Raw genomic sequence first — 20,354 nt, forward strand, 5'->3', positions numbered from 1 at the left:
TACAGTTCAACACTCTTGTGTGCAAGGATCTGAGGTTTCAGAACCTCCGGGGTTATATGTTGCATGTGCTTCTTTTTGTTCAATTTGCCATAGGAGACTTCCCACCATGGTTGGCCTCCATGACACCCTCTGGCAATGGGTTATGCAGTTTAATTTATGTTTTGTGTGAAGAAGTGATCCATTGTATTTACATTAGACCTACTGCTAGATAATTCTATTTGATGTCCCCAAATTCCTATAACCTGGGCTTGGTAAATCACTGTTTCCTATTTACTTTCTTGACCTCATCCATGATTTTGTCCTCCTTCATTATAATCCCTCGTGTGAATCATCTCTTCTCCAGCTGAAGTATCCTCGGCTGTTCAGTCATTTCTCATGCAGGAGAACTTCCAGACCTTTAATCATAATGTCTATCTTTTGTGAGATGAATTGACCAGAACTGCATGAAGTGGTCAAGATATCCTCACCCACTACACTTTAGTATTGTACTATAATGGTGACTTCTGTCTTTTCCTCTGTCCCTGTTCTGGCAGTTCCTGGTCTGCTGTTTGCCTTTTTGTCTAGTGCTAAGAACTATATAATTTTTTGAACTGTCCATGGGAACCCAGACCTCTTTCCTAAATGTTAATATCTGAGAACTCATCAATATACAGAGACTGGCAGGGGTTTTGCAACAGTTTGAATTTATTGACATTGAATTTTGTCTATAATTTTGTCACTTATTCACCCCATACCATAAGATCCTCTTGCAGCTTCTGATTATCCAGTTTTCTTTTGGCCACCCACAATAATTTTGTCATGAGCTCTGACATGGACTGTTTCTACCATTTTTCAGGACTTTTCTGAATACGTCAAACAGCAGTGATCCCAGCACAAAACTTGTGGGATTCTAGTGGTTAATTAAAACTACTGCTAGCATTTGTATTCTATCTTTAATCAACTGTTACTCCACAGCAACACCTTCCTTTGTACTCCATGATCACTTAATTTTTCTAAGAGTCCTTGCTGAGCGACCATGTCAAAATCTCTTTGAAAATTCAAGTATCTGACATCAAGCAGATCCTATGCATCTGTGTACTTGTTGCTTCCTTCAAAGAACTGCAAGAGGCTTTTGAGGCATGGCTTCCTTCCACAAAAATATGCTGAGTCTTCAGCGTTATGATTATAGTTATTTATGCATCTAATCATTTTACTCTCTATTTGCTTCTACCAGTTTGTTCAGTATGGAAATAAGACTGGCTGGTTTGTAGTTTTCCAGGAGCTCTTTAAAAGGTTTGCATTTACTACTTTCCATTCCTCTGTTACTATGCTCAATTTTAAATGATAGGTTATTCACTAGTTAATAATTGGAAAATTGCTGACTTCCAGTTTTTGAAGGCTGTTTACTTAAATATTTTCCTTTAATATGCCTTTTAACTATGGTGACTTTTTGGAGGTTTTAAAATGTCTTTATTTTGATAGGTACATTTTCTCTGAGACTCTAATATAGCATCTTTAAACAATCTTTGTGCTGCCTCAAGCATTTAACCTTTTTGGTTACTCTCTTAAATTTCTTTTTAATAGCATTCCTTACTTTCTCTTTTAAGTTAAGTATTACTGTTGTGGATTATTTTGGTCCTGAAAGAATATTTGATATGGGTACGTCATGGATATTTTGTTGCCAAGTGTCCTTTCCAAAGAAACTTTCTGAACTGGTAATGTTATTTCTCCTTTTGTTGGTTTTCTGGTTAGCTTCTCCAAAAGGCAGTCATTTATAGTGTTTAAAATGCAGTTTTTGCAACTCTTCTAGTAATGGCCTCCATTCAACATGGCTATAACTGAATCTCCCTTTATCCCTCTGCTTTCTGCCGCCTTAGCCTCTCAGCACTTCCTTAGCATGGCATATTTACTCAGAATACTCTGCTCAGAAAGTTCACAGTATAGCCCTAATACTATGTTTTTCATATTTGGGAGCAGAATTTTAATCCAACAGGAATATATTTCACTTGTTAATATAACATTTACCTTATATGACCCCCCCTTTTTTTTTTTAATGTAACATGCCACTGCCCCAGCAACATATCCTCTATTTGTCCTTTCTGTATAATTTCTACCCATGCAGTTATACTGTTCCTTGATTTCCTTCTACCCAGTAAGTTTCAGAGATGCCTCCTGTGTCAGAGTCATTATTTTGGCTCAGGTATTTCAAAACATCTATCTGTTTCTTCAGCTCATAAAATTTTTGTATCCATGTAAACATTTGTATCTGGTCCAGTTGTTCACCACAGTGCACATTTCTAAACACATTTTAATTTGTTTAGATGTTCTTCACTGATTCTAATTTCTTACTTAAGTGTCATTGACTTCCATCCTGTCCTTATATCAGAATACAGTTTTCTTGCTTTTATTCCTAAGGTAAAGTGGGCAATCTCAAACTGTGTGGCCTTCTACACATCACAGCTTTGCTTTAGATTCTAATTTAAAGCTTCCTTACATCTTCTGCATTACATTGTGCAGCAGCCAGGTTTCATTTAGGTTAAAATGGAATCCAGCATTCTTTATAGAGTAACTATGTTCCTACAGTTTTCCATTTCCTTATGAATCTACCATCCTTTCCCTAACATAATTTCCAGAACCATGTCCTGAAATGCTCTTTCACTTCTCTGTCCCATTCTAAGCATGGAAGAGGGAGCAATCTTATAAGGCTACCAATAAAATCCTGATCTTTTTTTAGCTTCCTACTTAGGTGCTTTTATTTTACCCCTGAGACTCATCTATCTCATTTTACATTAATGGGACCTATACAGACATTGACCAGTGGTTTCTCTGTAGCACTCCATAACTTAGATCCAAATATCTCTACTATCTGGCATCCCAGTGAGCAACTCAGTCATCATTCTTTGCTGGCATCCTGCCTGAGCATTGAATCATGGAGGACTACATCTGTGTGCTGTCTGTCTTCTATGGACACCAACCCAATTTAGTACCTTCCATATAGCTTGGTTTGTACAACCTGGGGACAGTTACCATGCTGACCATCAGTTGTGTCTTTTCCAGACTCAACATCTTCTGTTCCTCAGAGGATTCAAGTCGAGTGAAAGGATCACGCATGTCTTGTAGGCCATAATGTAGTTCATACACCCCCAGGATGTTTGCCTTTTTCCCCAACACTGGTGACACTACAGATGCATGTTTTCCTTAAGATATACTCTAACCCCCAGAGCTGCGGCCTACTCATTCTCCAGCCTGTATTTTTGCACCTGATTGTGACTGCCTGGAATGTATTTTCTTTGAATATTTTCCTGTTGAACTGCATCCATGTTGTTCAGAACATTTTCAAACTCATATCTGTGCAGTCCCTCTCCATTAGATATGATTTCTGAATGTAATGAGCATACCCTCTTCCATTATTTAGGCTGCTCATGAAGATATTGGATAGCACCAGAGCTAAGATGTTAGAGTTTCAATACATCCTTCTACACTGACAGTGAATCCAGATGCCTAGTGTCTCTGCATCCTCTCTTGCAGAGAGGTGTTTTCCTACTCTATCCTTGACTACTCAGGTATTCAGTAAGCATTTTTAATTCTTCAGCTGTAAGAAGAGACTCTTTTATCTTCAAATGCATGTTCAAATCATGCCTGAAATCCATTTTCAGTCTCTAGTTACATCTTTAGCCATCAGATTCTCTCTTCTATGAGCACTATATGCAGTATTACATGTATGCAGCAAGAGTAGTATACATATTGACATTATCATATTGAACCCCAAATGTTGATACTGTTGTTCTATATGCCGACATCTTCCTTGAGCGTTTTGTAAAAGCCCTTCTTATTTTCCAAAATACTCTTGGCAAGCTGAACTCATTCTGATACATTGCTGCCTATTGGTATGAATCAGACATGTTTTTGGAGAGTTTTCTAAATATGGGAACCAAGCTCACTGCTCTTATCTTAAACAACTGTAGGCAAATTAGTCTAGACCACTCAACTCGTATGTGTTTATTGATTAAATATTTCCCTGTGTTTTCCATCTTTAACATTCTATTTCCTCTAAATGAAGGCAAGGAGAAAACAGGGTTAAAGCAATAACCTAAAATCCTAAATATAATTGTGTATCTGGTTGTTTATTATTCTGGGCACCGGAAGAAACAGTATGTTTCTTTGAGCACTCATTTAACATAACAGAGTGAAGGATATTCACTAATGAAGACATTTACTGATGTAGCAGATGAGAGGAGCCTAAGGGCAAATGGGGCTAGAGCTAAACAGGATCTTGAACAGGAAAACTAGAGTAAACATTTGCCAGGTTAGGACTGGAGAAAAGAGATGGTATTGTCAGCCTGACAGGGAGTTATGTGGCTGTTTGAGTTGCCTTAGAGAAGATTAAAATTTCTCAGCTCAAAATGGAAGATGGTCAAAGTATCGGTATGTGTCCCTGTGGTGGGTTGACCCTGCCTGGGGGCCAGGTGCCTCCCAGAGCTGCTCTATCACTCCCCTCATTCACCAGATGGGGAGAAAAAGTACAATGAAAAGCTTATGGGTCGAGATAAGGACAGGGAGAGATCACTCACTAATTATCATCACAAGCAAAACAGACTGAACTTAGGGAGGGAATTCATCTTATTTATTACTAAGCAAAACAGAGTAGAGGAATGAGAAATAAAACCAAATCTTAAAACACCTCCCCCCCACCCCTCCCATCTTCCCGGGCTCAACTTCACTCCCGGCTTCAACCTCCTCCCCCCTCAGCGGCACAGGAGGACGGGGAATGGGGGTTACGGTCAGTTCATCACACGGTGTTTCTGCCGCTTCTTCATCCTCAGGGGGAGGACTCCTCTCATCGTTCCCCTGCTCCAACATGGAGTCCCTCTCATGGGAGACAGTCCTTCACGAACTTCTCCAACGTGAGTCTCTCCCATGAGCTACAGTCCTTCATGAACTGCTCCGGCATGGTCTCTCCCACAGGGTGCAGACCTTCAGGAGCAAACTGCTCCAGCGTGGGTCCCCCACGGGGTCACAAGTCCTGCCAGCGTGGGCTCCTCTCTCCACGGGGCCACAGGTCCTGCCAGGAGCTTGCTCCAGCTTGGGCTTCCCACAGGGCCACAGCCTCCTTCACGTGCCTCCACCTGCTCCAGCATGGGGTCCTCCGCAGGCTACAGGTGGAATCTCTACACCCCCTCATCCTCCCTCCATGGGCTGCAGGGGGACAGCCTGCTTCACCATGGTCTTCACCACAGGCTGCAGGGGGATCTCTGCTCCGGCGCCTGGAGCACCTCCTGCCCCTCCTTCTGCACTGCCCTTGGTGTCTGCAGAGTTTCTTACATCTTCTCACTCCTCTCTCCGGCTGCAAAAGCTCTCTAACTGTTTTTTTTTCCTTCTTAACTATGTTATCCCAGAGGCGCTGATTGGCTTGGCCTTGGCCAGCGGTGCATCCGTCTTGGAGCAGACCCGTCTATCAGACACAGGGGAAGCTTCTAGCAGCTTCTCACAGAAGCCATCCCTGTAGCCCCCTCCCTGCTACCAAAACCTTGCCACGCAAAACCAACACAGTCCTGTCACTGGCACGGAGAGGAAGGAGCTCATTGTTCGCTCTATTGTAGTGGAAGAAACTCAAGATTTAGGGTTGAAGCTGACATGACAACTGAAACTGAAAAATGAGAGGAGAAAGTTGAGAGGCTTACAAAAGCTCTACACCTGGCTTCAGTACAGAGGGAGAAAAAATTAAGTACATAAGTGTTTGGCAATGGAACAGGTACAGCTACATGGGTTTGAAGCTGGAGGAGTCTTGAATGTCTTTAAAAGAAAGATGCTCATACCCATGTCCCAAGCAAGAGGAAAGAGCTTTTATCTAACTTGATGAACAGTCACCTCAAGAAAGAAATCATAATTAAGCAAAAAGTGAGTGCATAAGGAATGGAAAGCATAGTGTATCACCAAGGAAACCCCGGGCTGATATGTATAGCAATAAAGTGAGCATTGCCAGAAGATAAGTTATATATAAAAACTAGCAGAGCACACCAAGCAAAGAGGAGGAAGTCCTCAGGTGTGTAAATAAAAAGTGAATCCAGAAGAAAGAGACAAGGCATGCTGCTGTAGGGATGAAGAAGAAATAAGAGATCTCATCTCAGGTGAGATGGAATGCCCAAATTAACTGAATTCATTGCACCATTTTAAATCAAAATGAAGATGAAAAATGAGGAGTGGAAATGATTTCAAGTGCATTGGAAGCAAACTTAAAAGAGCTTACTACAATAAAGTCAGATTATTGTCATCTCATCAAAGAAAATGTCACTTGAAATCAAAGGTCTAGTAATGAGTGTTGTGTAGTATCTACATTTAGCAATGAGCAAAAATGACACACAGAAGTTTGTATTGGCATACAAAAAGAAAAGAATGCCTTTGACAGCCAAAGTGACAGAAAAGCACTAAAAATGAGTAAGAGAAACTACTGAGAGAAGCAAAAAACCTTGTTGCAAATTCGTATCTCATCAGTTGGAAATAGCCAAAGCAGGGAAGCTGAGTGTGAAGAACTGTGCATCACCTGTACAGTACAGCTGTAGAAAGGTCATCGCAACCCTCAACCATGTTACAGTTTTACAGAGGGGCATGGGGAAAAACTAATCCTGTTGTCGAAAATGTTGCTGAGATTAAGACTTCGGCTGAAATACTGCAAAGTGCTCTTGCCACTCATGCTCGACCCAAGCCAGAGCACCGGGGCAGAGGATGCTGTGACAGGACAGACAAGTGTCGCCCACCTCCTGGGAGGTGATGTTCCAACTCCATCTCCTGGCCAAAGGCTGAGCTGCACCGGTTCCTGGAGGGTTCCTGCTCCAGGAGGGTCTGAAAGCAAGGCAGGGAAGGGATCCCATCCTACAGCTATCCTTTCCTAGACTCCTGTAATTTGTGCCCCAGGGTGATTCAGAACTGGATACGGGATCTCTGTGTGGAGCAGTTTGTTCTGAAAAAAATAATGGCAGGAAAATCCTACTGCTTTTAGAAACCCACATGATGCTAAAACATCCACAGTGGCCTGTAGCAAGAAGCTCCACAGCTTGCCTGCGTGTTGTGTTGTCTGTATTGAATTTGTAACTTGTTAATTCAACGCCTCATTTTTGTACCAGAAGAGACCAAGAATGATTATTCCCTTGCTACTTCCTCCATGCCATTCATGGAGGAAAAGACCTTTATCAGTTTGTAGCGATGGGAAGAGCCATAGCTGGCAAGGCCACGTTGTCCTATCATAGAAACCTGTAGTATGGCAAGGAGGAGGGCTGTGCCACTGGTGGGGCTTGGATGATTCCTTACAGGTCCTGTCGTGACATGGAGTGAGCAGGCCCCCATTGGATCGGCATGGGAAACTGGGACACAGTAATGCTTGGACTGGGGAAAGAGCTGTGAGAGGTGTCGGTGGCAAGGACAGTCGTAAGGCCAGAGGAGTGTATAGCTGGACCTGAAGCTGCTCCCCTTAGAGAGGAAAGGACAGCTCATGTGAATGAGAGGACATGGATGGGTTTATCTGTCTCGTGAATTTCTGTAGGGAGGCAGTACTTGTGTCAGGGGTGCTGGGAGAAGACAGAAGGTAGAAGTCATTTCATCAGGGGAGGGAAGGAAAAACCTAAGCAAGACCTGTTGTTTACCTCCTGCTAAGGTGAGGCCAGAAGCCTTGATGGGTAGCTGCTGTGATGTTCCTGCTTGACCATTTGAGTCTGAGACATGAGACTTCCTAGCCAGAATGAGGAGGGCAATCACGACCACTTGCACGGCTGTTTCCAGGTCTGCTGGCAACAGCGGTGCCAGGCTGGGTGAACAGGGATAGCAGGCATTATCCTCCACCGGGGTGATGAGGGTCCCCTCGCAGTTCATGGAATGATGCTTGCAGCGTGAGGGATGCAAGCCTGCCCCACCAGATGAGAGGGTGTTCAGGCCTCTGAGTGCATTTGTGGTTTAAGGAGTTCAAATGGACACAAGTCTACGTGTGAGCAGAGTAGGTCCTGAGTTGGGATACGTCTAAGCGCTGTGCGGTGCAGACAGCGCTCTTGTGTAGAAGGGTAATAGCTGTAAGGAACGGGAACACCAGCACGCCTGGGAGCCAGGCAGTGCCCCTGGGACAGACGCCTTTGACAATGTCAATACAGGCTACATGAAATCTCCTGTCTGGACTCCTGGATTTCTTCAAAGAACTCTCACAGCTTTGTGAGAGAGAACTTTTCTTTGCAAGAGCTGCCTTTCCTATTATATCATATTTACCTATATAGCCATTAATTGTATTGTTTAGAAGAGTCTCTACTAATTTGTGCTGTGCAGTTATGAGACTTAATGGTCTCGAACATTAAAAAAATGATATCACATTAGCAACCTTCCACTCTTCTGATAACAAAAGGTGCTTTCAAGTGAGAGATAACACATCCTGGTTAGTAGTTGAGCTATTTCATCCTTGCATTCCTTTGGGTTAATCTTACCTGGTCCTGCCAATTTGTTCCTATCTGCTTTGTTGATATGTTTTCTTATCTCTTCTACAGAGATTTCAACATGAGACTGATCCTCCCTTATGTTCTGTATAAAGGGCAGGGATCATCCCAAGCTCCTGTACAATAAACACCGATGCAGAGGAATTATCTGAGCACTCCTATTACACATGGACCATGTGCTAGCCCCACAGAGCGCTGAATATTATTTCTTATGCCTTTTGCAATGTGTGACCCAATCTTTTTTAAAGATGGGCTTTCTGGTCTTAATAGCTTCTCTTCTGTCATTTAGCTATCCCAGCTATTTTCTGGTTTGTGGGGTTTTTTTTTTTGTTTTGGGGTGCTTTTGTTGTTGTTGTTGGGGTTTTTCCCATGTGTCTCTGTGAAGCTGTATGCATTTGCTTTGAGCCTTCAGTACGCTATTTCTGAATACTCTTCATGCCACCTGCAAAAGTTTTTTACTCTTTCACTAATTCTTCTTTCTTACTTAATCTACCTTTTGATATTAAGCAGAAAAGTATTTATCTTTTCATTTTGTGTTGCTCTTTAGCAGGTGTGTATGCTGAGTGTAAGTATAGTACTTTTTTCAAAACAACATTATGAACCACAGCAACTGCATATTGCTCAGGAACAAGCCAAGAGCTGGTTTTCCTACTAAAAGTTCCCAAACAGCTATCTTGTGAAGTAAGCATTGACGAGGTCCCAAAACATAGTGCCAGTATCTTGTCCTGAAATGACGTTTACTTGAGAATAACTGGGATCACCCATTACAATTGCTCTCCTGTAGTTTTTGTGATTTCATCCTGCCCTTGTCAAAGTCAGTATCTTGCTCTAGCAGCTGATAACGCAGCCCTAAACCGGTACTTTCATCTGTGAAGGTTCTGTTTTATTTAACACAATTAGCCTGCTAGTCTGGTTTGACTATAGCAAGAACAAAAGCAGCAGCCGATGACTGGGATGACCGGGAGCCTACTCTGTAAGAGGACCTTCCCTGTTTAATCTAGGAAAATGAAGATTGGGAGGAGAAATGTGGTTACTATTTGTAGATATACAGGGGAGAGCTAATTAAGTTACAGTTTTGGCACAAACAACAGGTAGGGCTAAACAGATAAAATATGCAGAGTGGCAATTAGTGAAAGTTTTTCCCCAGCTGGGGCAAAACCTGATTTGTTTTAAGGTGGAACATAAGTTCCCAGAAAAGATCCCAACACATTGTACTGCAAGAGCAGGGACTGGACTTGCTGAGCAAAGGACTAGTGAACTTCTAACACCACGCATCTCTTAACTGGACGGCAAGGAAAAGATGGAAAGAGTCTAGGGATCTCACAGCAATACTTACAGAAAACATCATCTAACCCTATCATAATCCTGTCCTGAGGCATTCCTGTGGGGCTCTGGAGACCCCTGCTCCTCAAGGCAGTGCCCAAGATCTCCATTCCTCACTCTTCTGCCTGCCTAAGCAGCTCCTTCAAGTCCATCACATGTTGCAGATGTGAAGGACGTGAGAATGTAGCTCCTGCCAAGGCAAGGGAAGAGAGCAGGAGACCAGGCATGCCTTGATATCCCCCCAAGCAGTCTCTGTGGAAGGTATGGGCGCAGTGTACCGTGCTAGCCAAATGCTGAGCTAGAAAGTCTGCAATGTAAATTGAGCAGAAAGAGCCATTCAGTGCTCCACGCTTCCTGTCTCATTGTCCCATAGCCACACCACCTCCAGATAGTCGGAGGTCTCCTTGCCGCTGCCTGCCTGATACAAACCACACACACTGCAATACCCCCTGCGTGGACTGACGAGCCTGCCCACAAACAGTTAGCTGGTACTCGCCAACACACGGACGGGATGGGAATGGGAAACGATGGTTCCTTGCTTATGGGCAGAGAGTGCTGGCAGGAGGAAGCTGGAGAGGAAAAGACCTGAAACATGCTGCTGTACTTTTTAGGCAGGGACCGGTTGCTGCTCTAGGTCCTTCATAAGGCTAAGGAAAACTGGCTGATATTTCTTGTTCATTGTGTATATTTTCATACAGTTCATTACATCACTGAGCTTGAAATTAAATGACCATTTTAGGGTTGTTCTTTTGTAATTATGTAATGAGTACCTTAATTTCTACAAGCAATCTCAGACTTGCATGCTTCAGAAGAAGTTTTAATGACATAAATTGCTATCAATACATCACTCAAATGTTAAAATCAATGCTAGCTATCTTGGCACTCCATGAACTAAAGGTACATGTGAGTTTGTGGTTTGTTTTTTCTTTTTTCACAGTTTCACCTGGCTTTGCAGTCAAGTCCACACCAGCCTGGTGACCCACTTCCGTGGTCAAATTGTTGCAGAGTTTGACAAGGAATTCCGGTACTTGTATGCAGAGTCCAGAGCAGTGACCAGCTTCTGTGTGCCAGATCCTGAAACCTGCCCCTCTTCTCAGAATACCTCAAAAGTTGCCAACTCCTTTTTAAAAGCTGCACAGGTCAACGATGCTGAAACCTCAAGCCCCTCCAGCAGCCTTTCCAACATAAGCATCAGAAGCATAAAAATGTCTCCCTTTCTGAAAAACTCCAGCTACAACGTACACCAGGAAAAGCAAGACTCGAGCTCTGATTCTGGTAATAAGAAGGGGGAGGAAGACACATCTCTGAAGCCCACTTGCCCTAAGCAGCAAGGAGAACCACCAGACTCACCGAACAGTCCTCCAAATAAATCCACCCCAGCCTTGCATCACAAATCAAATCTCATGACAGCAAGGACATTCTTGCAGCCGGAGCCTTCCCCTGCCCTGAGCTCCAATAAACCTAGTTATCAAGAGGACAATAAGGCTAACAGCAGGCACTGCTCCCCACAGGAGCAGACGTTGCAGTCCCTTTCGGAGGGTGCCGGTAGCAACGGGACAAGCATGAAGCAGAAAGGGCCTGCAGAAAGGGAAGTGACAGCAGAAAATGACAACACTTTTTATGGGATTGACAAAAGGCAGAGTCCCGGACAAGGAAAATTGGACATGCTATCCCCATACAACCAGTTAAAAAGAGATAAAAAGCCTGTAGTTCCCTCCTATGATAAACTCACTGAGGACATGCTGACAGAAAAGAACAGCACGTATGGGGCTGAGAAAAGAATGACTCTTGGGCACAGTAAGCTGGATCTGATCACCAAGTACAACAAGTTAAAATCTAAACACATACACAGTAGGTTCGAACTCTGACCTGGGCCTCGAGGTGTCCTTTGGTCTTATTTTCAAGTGGTTGTTTTTCCCCATCAATCATCATATCTGGGGCTCAAAATCAAAATATGGGTGACAAATTAGTCTTGTTCCTGTTAAAAGGTGTCTGTGCTATTTCTAATATATGCAGATGAGTGATTTAGATGAGATTAGCAAGTACGGTTCAAATTTTCAATTACAAGATCATGGCAGGAGAGAGAAAATGACATAAACTTAATCCACGCTTCTACATTCTTTTTTACCCATTTGGGAAAGAACCATTCCCCCCCCCCCCCCCCTTACAGCAAAACCATTGCTACGGCTGGAAACTGTTTGGCCACCGAGGTGAACCCAGGTTCTCTTTGCATTGATGGATTCCTCTCCCTGTATCCACGTGCTGAAAATGAAATGCTCAAAACCAGGGTAGCATTGAAATAAAGGAGCTGTTCTGCTGGAAAGCGCTGTGTTGGGTCCCTCGTGGGGAGGTGAGCGCCCCGAGTTTGGCCAGGGCCCCTCTATGCTGAGCTGTGCCATGCCAGGAGGATACGGGTGGCACGTCTGGGCACGTGGTTGGCGTCTGCACGCGGCTGACATCGGTACGTAAGCGGTGTCTGCACGAGCAGGATGACCACGCGGGTCGTGTCCGCGCATGGATGGTGTCTGCGCATGGGTGGGATCACCACGTGGACGGTGTCTGCACACGCGTGGTGTCTGCACGAAGGCTGTATCTGAACACAGGTGGCAGCTGACACAGGTCGTACCCGGACACGCGTGGCCCCCGGACACGAGCGGCACGCTGAGGCGCTCTGCTGGCGCGTCTGCACGCAGGTGACTCGTCTGCAGCAGCCGGGTGCTGCTGTACACGGATGGCGTCAGCACCCAGGTGGTGCCCGGGCAGGGGCGGTGTGGCTGCACACGGGCTGTGGCTGCACACGGGCTGCGGCTGCACACGCGGGGCCGAGGCCCACGGCGGCGCGTCCAGGCACAGACCGCAACGGCGCGTGGGGCCCGCGGGGGCGCCTTCGGGTGCAGGCGGCCTGTGAGGGCACACGCGTGGCCTCTGCCCGTGGTAGTGTATCGAAGCGCGTGGCAACACGTCACGGCTCACGGTGACGTGGTGGAGGCCGGGGCGGAGCGCGGTGCCCGAGGACGTGCTGCCGTCACGCAGCGTCCCCCTCGTGGCGGCGCCCTGGGCGCAACGCGCCTCCCGCCCGCTGGCGGCGCTGTCCCCATCAGGCGCGGCCGGGGCCGCTCTGCCCCGCCCCTTCCTCCCGCCGCCGCCGGCGGAAGCGGAAGCGGTAACGCCGCGTGCGTCCGCGGTGCCCGTTGCCAGCTCGGCCCGGCCCGTCCCGTCCCCGCCGCAGCGCCCGGCCCCAGCCCGGCCATGGCCGTGCGCGCCAGCTTCGAGAACAACAACGAGCTGGGCTGCTTCGCCAAGCTCACCAACGCCTACTGCCTCGTGGCCATCGGCGGCTCCGAGAACTTCTACAGGTGAGGGAGCTCTGAGGGCCTGGCCTGGCCTAGCTCGGCCCGCCCGCCGCCGCCTCGCCGAGCCCCGTGGCAGTACCCTAACGGCGCTTTGTCCTTGCAGCGTCTTCGAGGGGGAGCTCTTCGGGACCATCCCGGTGGTGCACGCCTCCATCAGCGGCTGCCGCATCATCGGCAGAATGTGTGTGGGTAGGTGGCGGGCGGCCCTGCGCACCCCGGGCCCGGCCGTGGCCTCGGGGCGAGGAGAGCCCGGGGGGGGGGGGGGGGCTCCGGTGGCAACAGAAAAACGTTCCCGTGTTCGGTTGGTGCACGCGGTGACGTGCTGTCGGTTTAACTCTGGTGGAGAGTCCAACTGGCAGCACCCCTCATCCTCAAGGTTTTTGTTGTAATGCTTCAGTGCATTCCATGTAATGCGAAGAAGAGGAGGAGTGAAAATGGGAAAGTTAAAACTCGCCCGATAACAAAGAGCTGGGGTAGCAGGGAGTGTTTGCCTCTCAGGACTTGAAGATAGGCTAAAGGCATGTGTAAGTCGACTTTCTGGGAGAAGCTTTGCTTTTCTTGAGGTTAATGATTCAGTGCCAGCGCTGGAGGGGCAGAGTCCGGGGAGGCACTAACAAATGGGAAAGTCAAGGCAAAGTCTCATCTGCCTCTGGCTAGCGAGACCCTTTTCAGTCAGGTGAACTTGCCTGAGTGTTGTTCCTGTGGAAAGAATGTCTTTGTCCGTCCTGCCCTACTGCTTTGCCACAGTAAAGCGATACAAATGAGCAGCACCTGTACATTTTGTGCGGTAGTTGGCATCTGTAGGGGAAATTCCTTGTCAAGGTGTTTCATTGAGAACCTCGGGCTCCCTTTAGTTCTGTTGAAAAAGAGAAGTGGTTAAAGATAGTGCCATTCAGCCACTTCTACTCTGAGACAAGTCTGTGTTTTTTTCTGGTTTTCCCTTACCAGTGGTGCTGTGTTATTTTTAGGTGGTAACGCTATTGCTCTTAGGCTGAATTCTGGGCTTGGGAGGAGTGGATGGGGCAGGGGCGATTCAAGCCGTTATATGACCATCAGGAAAGTAGGAGGCCTTGTGGAAACGTTCTAGAAACATTCTTTTTTTTTACTTCTCTTTTTGTTTTTGTTTTTTTTGTTGGGTTTATTTTTTTGTCATTTTAGGAAACAGACACGGACTGTTGGTCCCAAGCAGTACAACAGACCAAGAACTTCAACATATCCGCAATAGTCTTCCAGATTCTGTACGCATTCAACGAGTAGAAGAGCGTCTCTCGGCGCTGGGCAATGTCACTACCTGCAATGACTATGTAGCTCTTGTTCATCCAGATCTTGACAGGGTGTGTGGCTCTATAACGCTTTTAAATTCATAGTGGATACATGTGAAGTGATTGGCAAGCTGTGGTTTGGGTTTGTAGTTGGCAAGGATTGCTCGATGTAGCACAGGGATCAGCTAACAGCTGAGCTAATGTCATGCAGGAGGCTGTGCTGCCTTGTGTTCCCTTCCTTCGCAAGCGAGAAATCTCAGAATTGGATTTTGGACTTCTGACTTGGTTTCAGTTGATCTCTTTATCTTCATTTATCTATATTTATCTTTATTTGTGGATGTGGACCCTGCCCCTGCTGTAGTGAATGCCCTCTGCAGAAGGGAGGGAGGGGGATGTGGAAGTATATTGTTGGGTATATTTGCTTTGCATATGTAAAATTGAATAAATAAAAGAGGGTGTGCACATGTGCAATAAAACAGCATGAAGAGTTTAGTCAGGACTACAGCAGTAGTTACAAGCTACTGCTGAGCTAGTTGAGATTTGTAATAGTTGAAAGAGGCTGTGGATGTGCTGGTGTGCATGTTTACAGAGGGTGAACTTTAAATGAAACTTTAAACTTTCTTGTATGAAAGTTTAAAATGAGGGCAGAGGAGACAAAGTTGCTGCTTCTTTATGTTTCAGAACTGGTATCTTTATAGCATTAGGGAGAGATGTGTTGTGTGTCTACAGGTAGTGAAGGTCCTTACAGTGTTTGCTTTCAGTTTGGGCTAAAGGTCATGAAGAAATGGGGCTTGGTGTTAAGAATGCAAAGGAGGAAAAAAAGGCGGGGTGGGGAGGGAAGGTAGTGGTATTTGCAGCATATTAAGTGTAAAAAGTAAGATAAGATGGCCAGAGAGGGAGAAGTCAAAATAATTCACAGTGAAAACCTGGAGGGGAAGGAAGTTCTTGGAATTATACAGAAGGGTAAGAAAATTTTGTCCCAGTGGCCTGGGACAAAAGAGGACTGGTTCACAGGGAATGCCCACAGAACAGGTATTGACACAACTGATGTCACCGTGATGCCAACATCCTCCAGAAAGAGGGGAGAAGAGCATTTCTCAGTGAGGGCACAGTGTTGTGTTTAGTTCTGGTGCCCCAGTTCAGCGTGCACAGGTAACTGTGCACAGTTACTCCACATCTGGAGTATAAAGGTTGAGTAAGTGTTTTATAATGATCACAATGGATTGTGAAAAGTGAGGATTCCAGCTGATGGTTGCGTGCGGGAATAGCTTGAGTTCAAATTCTACAGTACTGTTGTGCTGAGGACTTTATTCTCTCTTTCGGTTTGCAGGAGACAGAAGAGATCTTGGCAGATGTACTGAAGGTTGAGGTTTTCAGACAAACGGTAGCAGATCAGGTGCTGGTAGGAAGTTACTGTGTTTTTAGTAACCAAGGAGGAATTGTGCACCCCAAAACTTCAATTGATGATCAGGATGAACTGTCTTCGTTGCTCCAGGTCCCACTCGTGGTAAGGCACTTGTGGGGTTTTGTTTCCTTTTGCCACTCCCTTCCAACACAGTTCTTGGTTTTCATGTTTCTACATCTCATGGGCTCCTAGATACTTTTTTTTTCCTGCAGAGCTGTTCCAAGTGGGAGATGAGAAGGCTTGAATGGGGCAAGTCTCCTGAGACGTTTTCCTTGTCTTTTCTGAGTCCGAAGAAACTGCTTAGCACCTTTAGTTTCCTTCTGAAATGTTGCTTTGTTGGGATTATGCAAGTTGTGCTGATTGGCTCATACAGAATGTGAGATTGGCCAAACCAGAGATAAAGGCAGTATTTAAAAAATTTAAGTAATACAATCCTGTGCGTGCCCAATTGGATTTGTGAATTTCACGATTGCTATGCCTTTACGCTTCCAACTTGTTAGATTTTATTTCACTGAAGGTCACACAATTTTCTCTCCAGAGATTAAAGGCTGTCCATTCATCTTTTTATCTGAAATCTTTATAACTTTGTTGATGGCAGAAGCTTTAATCTTTTCAGGAGTGTGAGCTGAGACCTTCCACTAAAGGCTTGTAATAAGGATGCGTAACAAAACGTGTGGCTGTCGGCTTACCCTGTTAACTCTTGCCGCTTTGTTTTTGCTAGGCTGGAACAGTGAATCGTGGCAGCGAGGTCATTGCAGCAGGAATGGTGGTGAATGACTGGTGTGCCTTCTGTGGGCTGGACACGACCAGCACTGAGCTCTCTGTCATTGAGAGTATCTTCAAGCTGAACGAAGCTCAGCCAAGTACCATCGCTACCAACATGAGAGATTCCTTGATTGACAGGTAAGAAGGATCGAAGTCTGTGTATAATCATGATCAAAACAGGCAAGATTTTACTATAAAACTAGCTGTTTTCACTGATTTATCTTTTTTTTTTGTATTACTCTTTATTTTACTTTTTTACTTAGTCTTTCCTTTTGTTGGGTTACTGAAAGCAGTTACCTTGTTGCAGAAGGGTTTGTTTCCTTGTAGTTAATCAGCCTGCTTAGTCCTGTACAGAAAGTATAAGGCTTTTTGTTGCAATTATAATACTTTTTATGAGAAATATATCCATTTCAACTTCCAGATACCTTTTTTTTTTTTTTCCTCTAGCTGTTCAGTGCTTAGCTATGACTTGAATGGATTTTTTTAGACAAATCTTGGTTTAAAAGTTAAAATGCCAGTGGCTTTGCTTGACATCTTGGCTTTTGATTATTGTAACCTGTAAAACTATTTCAAATGCTGGCTACAACCATTTCTAGAGCCAAGAAGACTTTGGAGCTTGTCTACTGCCTGCCTTAAATCTTTTTAATTTAAGGCTGCTGTCTTACTTTTTTTTAAAGGCTTTTTGTCAAAGGCTTTGCCCAAGTTACCTTTTAATGGGAGGCAAGTTTTATTGTTTTCTCTCTGGAATGGTAATGATATAGGACCTTCCCCATTCATTAATTTATGCAAATTTTTTAAAAAGATTTAGGCATATGTATAGATGAATGTCCTATGCGAACTGCATTTAGGCTTTCATCTGATTACAACTCTTACGATCTTTGCTGTGGTGCCAGAGGCGTGTTCTTGAGCTGTATAGGCCATTGTAACTCAGTGGCTGAATTCTCAGTTATCATAAGAGCGTATGGGAATGGTTTATGGCATAAGGAAAGAATAAGGAATTCCTTGAATGAAGAACCCTTGAAAGAGTTCTTTGCTCCCCCTTCACGGTTCCTCTATAAAAGCTTCATGTCTCTGAGCATAACAGAGCCATAATTAAACTTGCTCTGAGCTTTTCATAACCAGCTAGACCAGGCTGAGTGTATATTTTGCCTTTCCCAGCTTGACAAGTCTGTTCTTATGGCTGGCTCTTAGCAGCAGCTGGGTCTGTTTCCCTCTTTTCATAGAACCTTATGGTCTAGGAAAGGAAATTTCTACTGGGCCTTGGTAATTGGAGGCTGAGAACTGACTGTACTGGTGTTTTGAAATGCCTTCTGCAATCTCTGGCACTCATCTGCTAAATCTCCTTTCTGTTTTGTCTTTTTAGCTTGACATGAGCAGTGTTGGTTCCTACTTTCCAGAAAGCTCCTAAGGAGTCAAGTGTCAAGCTGCACTTTGGATTACAGACATCTAGACCTTCTGGTGTTTCTGCAGGCCTAGCCCAAGGAAGAAGCTACAAAACCAACTTTTTGTAGTGTTTTGTAAACTAAATATTATTACCAAAACTGCCAAATAACATACATAAGTTAGGAATAAGGAATGCTCTCTATCCCTTTGCTGAATTTTTCCAGTTCTTCAGCTGTGCTTTCTTATTTTGTGATGCTGAGGTCCTCAAATTAGCCCACAATATTTACTCTTGTGGCTCTTAGATATTGATCACTAGAGATTATTTTGCCTTAAATAATGCATTAGTGTTCTGCTGTACAGCAGTCTGTTTCAGCACATACATGGCACTGCCCTATCTTTCCACACTCCTGCTAAAGCATGGTGGTTTTGCTGCAGGTAGACTTAAGAGCTCCTTGTATGTTCAATACTGAAAATACAGTATTTACTTGCCACAGAATAATTCAAAAGTCATCACCTGCTCTCTTGCCCTGACTTGCAGCTATTCGCACAGGGCCAGTGTTTCTGAAGTGATCAGCTCAGATTAAAATGAGTTTCTCAAAGTCAATCCAGGGGCATCTAACAGCAACAATGTGTTGTGTTTGATCTGTTGTCTGCAGATGCCTGCTGGCGTGTGTGCTGCTGCCGAGACATCTGCAAGAGAGAGCCTAGAAAAGCACGCTATTGCCATTGGGCTTAAATGTGTTCTACAGGAGTTAGCCACCTACGCTGGGAAACTCTTAGAAGTCAGCACATCAAAAAATATTTAAACCTCATCTTGAGTTATCTTGGAGATAAAGGTTAAGTAACACGGTTCTAAGCAGTTACTCCATTCAGTCAGATGTTACAAACTTGGGAGCTTGCTAATTAAGAGCTCTGCCCTTATCAGGGAGTGATGGTGATGAAAAGGAGCTGTAGATGCTGCTTTCAGGTTGAAGATAGGCATTTACTTCTAAACAGCTGTTGCTCACTGATCTCTCATTTCAGTTGCTTTTCTTCTGCTTGACTGTTAAAGGCGTACTGAAGGCATAGAAATGCCTCCACTTCCCACCCTAAGGGGATGTGGAAACTCCTCGCTTACTTCCCCACAGCTGCATTCCTCTCATCTGGGTTCTCTTGAGGAGTGCTGTCCTGAAGGCAGTGTGGGCAGAGCTCTTTTTTGGCCTTGGTGCTTCAGGCTTTGTAGAAAATTCAGTAAATTTCCATTTTTGTTTTACTGTTGGGATGTTTAGGGGGTTTGGGTTGATTAAAGGTTGCTCCTTAAACTTTTAAATAAAGATTGCCATAGGATCTCAGATCATAGCAGTCCTGCCATCTGGTCTGTCCAGAATGGTAACTGAGCCAGGGGCTGCCATTTCCAGACAGCTCAGCGTCCTTCTGCCATCGTGGAAGCCTGTAAACAGCTTGTAGCTCCTTGCAACTCGGGCTAACAATTTTTGGTGTTTATGGCCCCTTTGATCTAGTGGACTGCCTTTCTTGGCACTTACTCCCAGGTCTTCTCCTCTTAGTGTATCTCAGTATTTAGAGTGAGAAGCTTCTTTCCTTTGGCCACCTCACAGAGCTTTGTTCTTAGGTATAGATGGCAAAGAGTCTGATTATTGCTATCGGTGTTAGCATGTGTTCGTCAAGTGTGAAATGAGCAAGGCTGAAGTTCTCCTCTGCAACTTCTGTATATTTTTTTTTTTTTCATTCCGGTTAATAGGCAGTAATCTTCGTTTATATCTGAGATCTTGGTTTGTGTTACGTGTTAAAAATTGCTTAAACAAGAAAAATAATCAATCTCTGTATAATCCAAATTCTTAAATAGGGAAGATACTGGTACAGTGTTGGGGGTTGTGCTATGCCGAAGAGGACTAAAGACAGACAGCAGAAATGGGTATTGCTAACTGTGGTGTGCGATCTCTTAGAAAAGTTGCATTGAAACTTGGGAACTGGAAGGTGGCAAACGTGCTATCTGTTCTAAGCAAGGGTTTGTGGGATTTCTGACCTAGTAAGATGGACCTATGTATGAAGAAAACAAACTACAATAAAGAATGGAATTAGTAGAAACCTGGATATCATGAGAGAATATAAACTTGGTGTTTTAATGGCAAGTCGTGTCTCACAAGATCTATGCAGTTCTTTAAAGAAGTCCACAGGGATTTGGAGAACATCTGTTGTAATGTATTTCTGAAATGAACTTGGCAGGTTTTTGTGCTAAAGGGTTTTAAGGACCCTGGGTGAGTGATCCCATGGAACGAGAGGGAATTACATGGGGGAAAAAGAGTAAATGGTTAGATTTTTCCAGGAGTTTCGTAGGGAGCTCTGCTGGCAGCCACAATGTTCAGTGTTACTGTGTCCTGTTTGGGAAAGGCAGTGCAGGGAAAGTTTGCCCGCGCTG

At 44.7% G+C, this 20,354-nt stretch overlaps 2 protein-coding genes across 2 annotated transcripts in view; both read left to right on the forward strand.

The window, feature by feature from the left end:
- FAM83C (family with sequence similarity 83 member C) overlaps positions 1–12,093 on the forward strand; it is a 28,976-nt gene extending 16,883 nt beyond the window's left edge. The window contains exon 4 of the mRNA XM_075768386.1: positions 10,708–12,093. Coding sequence (XP_075624501.1) covers positions 10,708–11,638 — 931 coding nt within the window. The 3' untranslated portion in view covers positions 11,639–12,093. The remainder of the gene's footprint in view (positions 1–10,707) is intronic.
- Positions 12,094–12,915: 822 nt separating this feature from the next.
- Positions 12,916–20,029, forward strand: EIF6 (eukaryotic translation initiation factor 6). Its single transcript, XM_075768295.1, has 6 exons — positions 12,916–13,126; positions 13,227–13,312; positions 14,282–14,457; positions 15,716–15,892; positions 16,512–16,693; positions 17,919–20,029. The coding sequence occupies exons 1-6, from the start codon at positions 13,020–13,022 to the stop codon at positions 17,926–17,928; spliced, it is 738 nt and encodes a 245-aa protein (XP_075624410.1). The 5' UTR covers positions 12,916–13,019; the 3' UTR covers positions 17,929–20,029.
- Positions 20,030–20,354: the final 325 nt, after the last annotated feature.

This window comes from Balearica regulorum, chromosome 16 (assembly GCF_011004875.1).
Source record: "Balearica regulorum gibbericeps isolate bBalReg1 chromosome 16, bBalReg1.pri, whole genome shotgun sequence".
Classification (NCBI taxonomy): domain Eukaryota; kingdom Metazoa; phylum Chordata; class Aves; order Gruiformes; family Gruidae; genus Balearica; species Balearica regulorum.